Source organism: Pseudorasbora parva, chromosome 9 (assembly GCF_024679245.1).
Source record: "Pseudorasbora parva isolate DD20220531a chromosome 9, ASM2467924v1, whole genome shotgun sequence".
NCBI classification, from domain to species: Eukaryota; Metazoa; Chordata; class Actinopteri; order Cypriniformes; family Gobionidae; genus Pseudorasbora; species Pseudorasbora parva.
In genome coordinates, this window is record NC_090180.1 from 18,909,979 (window position 1) to 18,917,006 (window position 7,028).

The 7,028-nt window shown below is 36.6% G+C and overlaps 1 protein-coding gene across 1 annotated transcript in view; it reads left to right on the plus strand.

Moving 5' to 3' along the window:
- Positions 1-535: 535 nt before the first annotated feature.
- vcam1a (vascular cell adhesion molecule 1a) overlaps positions 536-7,028 on the plus strand; it is a 6,725-nt gene continuing 232 nt past the window's right edge. Inside the window, exons 1-6 of the mRNA XM_067453157.1 lie at positions 536-691; positions 806-1,090; positions 1,350-1,652; positions 3,802-4,062; positions 4,137-4,400; positions 6,579-7,028. The exon at positions 6,579-7,028 is cut by the window's right edge and continues 232 nt beyond it. Coding sequence (XP_067309258.1) covers positions 631-691; positions 806-1,090; positions 1,350-1,652; positions 3,802-4,062; positions 4,137-4,400; positions 6,579-6,727 — 1,323 coding nt within the window. The 5' untranslated portion in view covers positions 536-630 and the 3' untranslated portion in view covers positions 6,728-7,028. The remainder of the gene's footprint in view (positions 692-805; positions 1,091-1,349; positions 1,653-3,801; positions 4,063-4,136; positions 4,401-6,578) is intronic.

Sequence of the window (7,028 nt, forward strand, 5' to 3'; positions counted from 1 at the left end):
CAGCTCTGTTTATCATATTAGATACATTTGAGTGTGTTTTTTATTTTTATGACGTTAAAATTATTTTATGACGTTACTCTGTGTGTTCGCTTGGTGGCTGCTACGACACTTTTTGCACGTTGCAGTAAGCGAAAACCGAGGGTAACGCAGATATTACGCAATTGACCTTGGTTAATAAAGTTATTCTCTCACGATTTACAAATAGTTGGAAACATTTGGGGTATTGTAAATACAGTTGAACAAAATATATAACACTAGCCAAAAGTTTTCTGACATTTTTTTACATAGTGCACATTTAACTAAGATTAATACATTCTGTAGAAATATTGTTCATTGTTAATTCATGTTAACTAATGCAGTTAACTAATATTAACAAATTGATCCTTATTGTATTATACATGGTTACTGGAGGAAAGAAATTAAGTAGGCTATCAATTGATTGTATGAGGAAAATGTCAGCAGGTGTGGCTTGGAGTCTGACAGAGGATTAGGACAAATGGGTTATGTTTGTTTGAAGAAAGAGAAAGTAAAAAGGAACAGGCGGGATCGGCTGATCAGTAGCCTTAGCCGTTCTAGGAATATCCAACAACATTCTGAATCCATGCTGGATTGACGCAGAACGAAAGAAAGATGTGTGGAGTGAAATGCATAACTTTTGTGCTTTGGATTAATATTCTCAGGGTGATAACAGGTAAGAAGACATAGCTTACACTTTGTTTAAACAATTTTAACAATCCACATTTAATCATCCATCATTCTGATAGTAAACTTTTTTGTCTTTTTAATTTATTTTGATTTTTTACAGAAAACCCTGTTTTTGAATCATATTTAGCCCCATTAAAGCCAGTAAATGATATTGGTACGGATTTGGAGCTGACCTGTCGTGCGAATGCTTGTCCGGAAAATGTGACATTCATGTGGAACACATTACTGGACAGATTTCACGGCGGTGAAATTACAAATGAGCCGACCGTTTCCCACCTGCTGATCAGAAACATCACAATTAAACACATAAATAAAGTTGTATGTACAGCTTTTTGTATGGGGAAAAAAATAGGCAAAGAGAACACGGCAGATATACAAGTCTTCTGTAAGTAGCCTAATGTTTCTCCTGTTCTCCCAATTAGACGCGCTGTTTTACATTTCTTTTCTAATGCTTACGTAAAGCTGCTTGCTAAGTAGTGAAATGTTATCAGTAACGGTCAGACTAGCAAATTAACAGTAACAGTCAGTGTTCGTCAACTATGATAAATATTATATTTATGTAAAGCAATTATCTAAACAGGGAGTGGAAAAAATGTGTAAATGATTTGATGATGGTTTAACTTGATGAAGTGTATTGTTTGCAGCATTTCCACAAGATCCTGTAATACCCAAAATAAAGAGTTTGATAGCCAACCATACCCAGATGCTCAACTGCACAGTCCACAACGTTTACCCTTTGAGCAAGTTACAAATTGAGTGGATTCGTGAAAATGAGACACTCCGTGTGGAGACCCCTGATGAATTTGATGACGATCATGTTCAGAATTATTCCTCTGCGTTCAATTATACGCCGTCTGCCTTGGATCTGGGCAAGAATATCAGTTGCAAGGCTACACTGAATATCCCTGAAAGAGGACTTCAAAGAATTCGTGATTCAAATGTTGAATGTAAGTTGTAGAGATACGCTAACCTCTATTAAAGGAATATTCTGGGTTCAGTACAAGTTATTTTCTTCTTCTTTTTTTTCTTCTTTTTTTTTTTTTTTTTTTTTGGAGGTTATTGTGAGGCACTTAAAATGAAAGTGAATGTGGCACTTTTGAGAAGATTTAAAAACAGAAATTTAGATTTTATAATGCACATGCATTAATTCTTTTGTTAAAAAAAGAAAAAAAGAAAAGAAATAGTGTTATTTTAACTGTTCTTGTCATTTTTAAAGTCGTTTTTATGTTGCCATGGCAAATAAGTCGTAAAATTGGATATAGACAGGAAAGGCTATTAATATTTTTGTTCGATTTTATTACAACTAAACTTTAATTTTTATGGACCTATTCGCTTCCATTGTAAAGGCAAGGTCACAGTCACAATACACTTTGTTCTACTGACCATTCATAAGCATGCTAATGCTGGTAGTCTCAGCCTCAGACGTCACAACCATGGACCGTAGACTAATGCATAAAGCACACAAAATCTGAAACACTTTAGGGGTTTCAAAATTGTCTTCTCTTTGGTTGAACTCTTCAGGATTTAAGGTATGTGTTGTGTTCTTTAACGGTCTGTTAGGAAACAAAGCCAACATGATGGCAAACCCCCTTATGGAAGAAGCAAGCCAGGAATGTTTGACTTGAGATGGCACTTTGCAGACAGATCGATGTACGACAAAGTACAGTGAGAGAGATTCAAAAGCTTTCGTAGCCATCTCAAATCACTCTCGCTGTACTTTAATGTCATACACCGATCTGTCTGTGCGGTGCCACATCAAGTTGAACACACCTGTTGTGTATACAACTGTGAAGAACACAGGTTCACTACACAGACTATTTTAAAGACGTCCAAGAGCTTATTCCATAAGAACACAAACATTTTTTAATGAATGATTTATGGGTTGCACACATTGTTTTAAAAAGGGGGTGGGACTGGAGTTGGGTAGGGATTGCTTTAGACCAGGTTTTTGCTGGTCAATGGTGCAGTCGATTTCAGATGCCTCAAAATAGCAACACGTCAAACAATGTGCCTGGGCACACCTGGTTTTCAGTAGCCTGACGTGGTCATACTTAATTCTATTTAGAATATGAGTCTGAAACTGCTCATTTGGGCTGTGATTATGACACGTGTTTCAACAGAACCAGGAAAGACCTCAATTGGATAGAGCTACAACCAATCAGAGCAACGAAGCGACGTACACTAGTTGTCAAATGTCAACAGAGCTCAACTGCACTGTTTCCAAGTCCGCGTTTTTCCCCGCGGGTTGTTTTCTATGTACACGGGTTGAAGTGACTATTATGTGATATATAGACCCATGAGTGTTGAAATTTTAGCAGGCAACCTTGCCAAAATAACACATATTTTACCCCCCAAACACCATTTTTTTCCCCGGAGAAACCCTGAGAAGCTATTGTTTAGGGCTAGTAGTTGGCGGGTTTTGTTGTAAAAACTTGGCAACCCTGTCTGCACGCGCGCTGGAATAAACGATCTTTGCCAGTGTTGTAAAAAATTAAAGAATCTAACAATACACAGAGTACTTACCCTACATGATCATCATTTTTAAGAGAAATTGTGAAGGTAAATGCATATACAAACAAGCTCTCTGTTTAAGATTCGAACAAATATAATCCAAGCTCCTTTGATGACGTGCATGATTACGTTACTGTTTATCATCTGTCCGTCATCGTCTAAAGCCCGTCCTGATGATTTCATTGGTCCGAACTGTTTCTGTTCAGGGATAATTACTCCTCTATGGATCGAGGCCAGACCGAACCGCCCAACCTAAAAATTCTATGGGCGGGGCTAAGTTCGGCTGGCATCCAGGCTAGGCTTTCAGACCAGCATGTCATATTACAACCATTGCAGTGTCCATAGAAATTTTGCTTGCTCGAAGTCTGGTGCCTCCTTTAAATTAAAATGTTTTGCTTATATTTAAAGAAAAGGGAAAGATAAGTGATTTTAATACATTTTTTTTGTAATCAACATTGTCACAAAGTGCTGTTGGTTGAGCTTAACTTTGTACTGAACCTGAAATATCAAATAATACAAGTTATTAACAAGAATTAAAATTACTTTTCATCTGTCATCATTGAAAACTCTACATTTCTTTCTAAGATGGTCCAGGGACTATTACAGTTTCCAATAAAAGTGCCTCAGTAAAGCTTGGCGAACATTTGGAGATAACATGTGATGCAGATGGAAATCCCAAACCAACAATATTGTGGTGGAAAGAGGAGACTGAACCTGCACAGAATGAGAGCCAGAATGAGAAGCTCATAATAAACAATGCTTCTTGGTCTCAGGCAGGATGGTACCGCTGTGGCGCGAGCAATGGAGTGGGAAGTCAGCAAATGAGGGTAAAAGTAGTTGTTCTAGGTGGGTAAATTAACCATGTCTTAATTTAAATGGGTCTTGTTGAACCATGATCTTTAACCTCCATTTAAATGCAGGTCCTCCAAACACCCCCCAAATCCAGTTAAGCCAGAGAGAAGACCCAAAAGAAGGAGAGAACATAACCATATTTTGTTCTTCAGACGATGGAGCAGAACTAACTCTGTATAGACATTCTCAGAGAGAAGCGTCAGGAGCTTTGAGCAATTCACCTGTGCTTTTCAACATCCCATCCCTCCAAATAACAGACGCAGGGACTTACATTTGTGAAGCAAAAAATGACTTTGGCATTGAGAGAAGCATACTCAACATTACAGTTGAAGGTGAGTTTATAACATTTCTGGAGATTTCACTTAGTAAATGTCTTTGCATGGGAAGTCACTTTGTACCAGTCTTATTTTAGTATTTATACACTATTATAGGTTTTATTAATAAAATGAATGCATTTTTTTTTTAACTTTTCAAATGGGAAAACTCAGCTCCTGTGGTCAAATATGTTGATTCATGTTTTATTACAGGTAGCTTCTGGCACTTTCCCTTTTTGCTTGCAAACTCGTTTCAGTTACAAATTCAGTTGGTGTAGCTTTTAAGGGAAAGTTACCCCATTAGTGAAAATTAACCCATGATTTACTCACCCTCAAGCCATCCTGGGTGTATATGACATGGTTCTTTCAGACGAATACATTCAAAGTTATATTAAAACTTGTCCTGATTCTTCCAAGCTTTATAATGGCAGTGAATTCGAAGCCCCAAAAACTGTATCCATCCATTATAAAAGTAATCCACACTACTGCCCTACAAAACAAAAATGCAGTAACTGCATTTTTGGTGACAAAACATCTTATCTCAAATGTGTCGTTTTGGAGAAAAATGGTAGTCATGTGTACAGTAACTGCAAAAAGCCCTAGTAAAACAAATGTTATGTTTTACCTAACAAAAAAAAGAACCGTGTTGCTACGCAGTGAAGTTACTGTTGGTGAACACACATAATATATCGAATAGAATAGAATATAACTGTCCATAAACACAGCTATCGGTGCAAAAGTTGTTCTTTAACTTGGATGTTGTCTGTTCAACTTAAAACAGTCTCTTCGCGGCCGCTGTTTGAAGACTGTGTCCGCTGTTTAGAGAAGTTAGCGAGTTGTGAGCAAAACTGACATCTTTCTCTTTACTGTAAGCATCCATTCTTTCAACAAAAACAAACTTCTGCAGAGCAATAATATTTGGATTCCCCTTAATTATATTAACCTATGAAAATGTTTTCCCTCTGCATGCCTGCAAGCTTCTATGTTTTATCCTATTATTGTAGGCCTAATGTAACTTGTGTGTTGGCTTTTCCTTCTTTATATTCATTAAGGGTGCAAAATGATTAATTTATTATTGTGTTAGTCATTATTTAGGCATTTATTAATATCTAATTCATGCATTATTATGTCATGGACCTAATTGAAGTAATTCCCTATACAATGAAATATTATGATATACAGACATCAATATACATATATTGATCAGGGTGAAAAATATTGACCTAAAATGGTCAAATTCGGGAAAACAAATGTTCCAATTATTTCAAATACAGTGTATCTAACAATCCCAGAGCCCAAGTTGTGGCAAAATAGTTTTTGGAGAATCTGTAGTTACTGCCTTTTTCCTTGGTATGGTGCCACGTTTTAGTGCCAAGTAATACAAAGCAAGAATACAGTAACTGCAAAATAGGGGTAGGGCAGACTACTCCAGAAGGTTAACAAAGGCCTTTTGAAATGAATAGATGGATTTTTGTATGACAAATATATATTTAACACGTTATAAAGTCAAATATCTAGTGTGGACCTCCTTCCGTATTCAACTTATGGAAAAGGCATAACTGCCGATGATGACGTCTGACATAGCGGTAGCATTTTGAACTGCGAAAGGGACTTTCTTCATAAGTTAAATACGGAAGGTGGTCCGATTACTTTTAAAGCAGATGGATGCACTTTTTTTGGCTTCAAATTTTGGGCTGCCATTACAATGTTCGGATTAGCCAGGACATTTTTTAAAAAAAAATATAACTCAGATTGTATTTTTCTGAAAGAAGAATATCATATACACCTAGAATGGCTTGAAGGTGAGTAAATTATGAGATAATCTTTGGATAAACTATCCCTTTAAGCTACTTCCAGTGTCTATATAGTAGTAACCTGACATTCTATACTTTACGGATATAATGTAAACACACACTGAGGAATAATAAAAGTGTGCAATTTCCCAGGAAATCCATGTCTACAACTATTGTAAGTATTACAGGCTTACAATGGTGATATGGCAAAAACACATTTTGGTAGATGGTTTTATGGTATACTTGCTCATTATTTACAGCTGTAATTTAAAATATCTACAACACCCTTTAGCCATGATTATATAGAATTTATAGCACTAATCGTAAATTATTTACTAACATTGGAATATTTCAGTACAGTGATGTTTCTCTACTCCAATGAATCTTTACACTTTAAATCTAGCAAAAAGTGACGTGGTGAAAAAGGTAGACCTGCCCGTTGCCATTCTGCCCGCTGCAGGGTCAGTGTCACTGCTGACTATCGCTGGGCTGCTGATCCGACACTGCAGAAAGAAATCCAGGAGCAACACCAGTGACATTACACTCAGCTAAACAGATGAAGGGCACATCAACAAAGTGAAGCATTTTTTCTGCTGAAAGGAATATTCACCTGGACATTATCTAAAATATAAATATCTCATGGACTGGTGAATAGAAAGCTGGGCTGTGTTATTTTCTTATAAAATGAATATTTGATAGACAATATGATGTATATAGTGTCCCCAAAAAGTTTTTGGACACTTAAAGGGTTAGTTCAAGCAAAAATTCTGTCATCATTTACTCACCCTCATGTCGTTCCAAACCTGTAAGACTTTCGTTCATCTTCTGAACACAAATGAAACTCATATACACC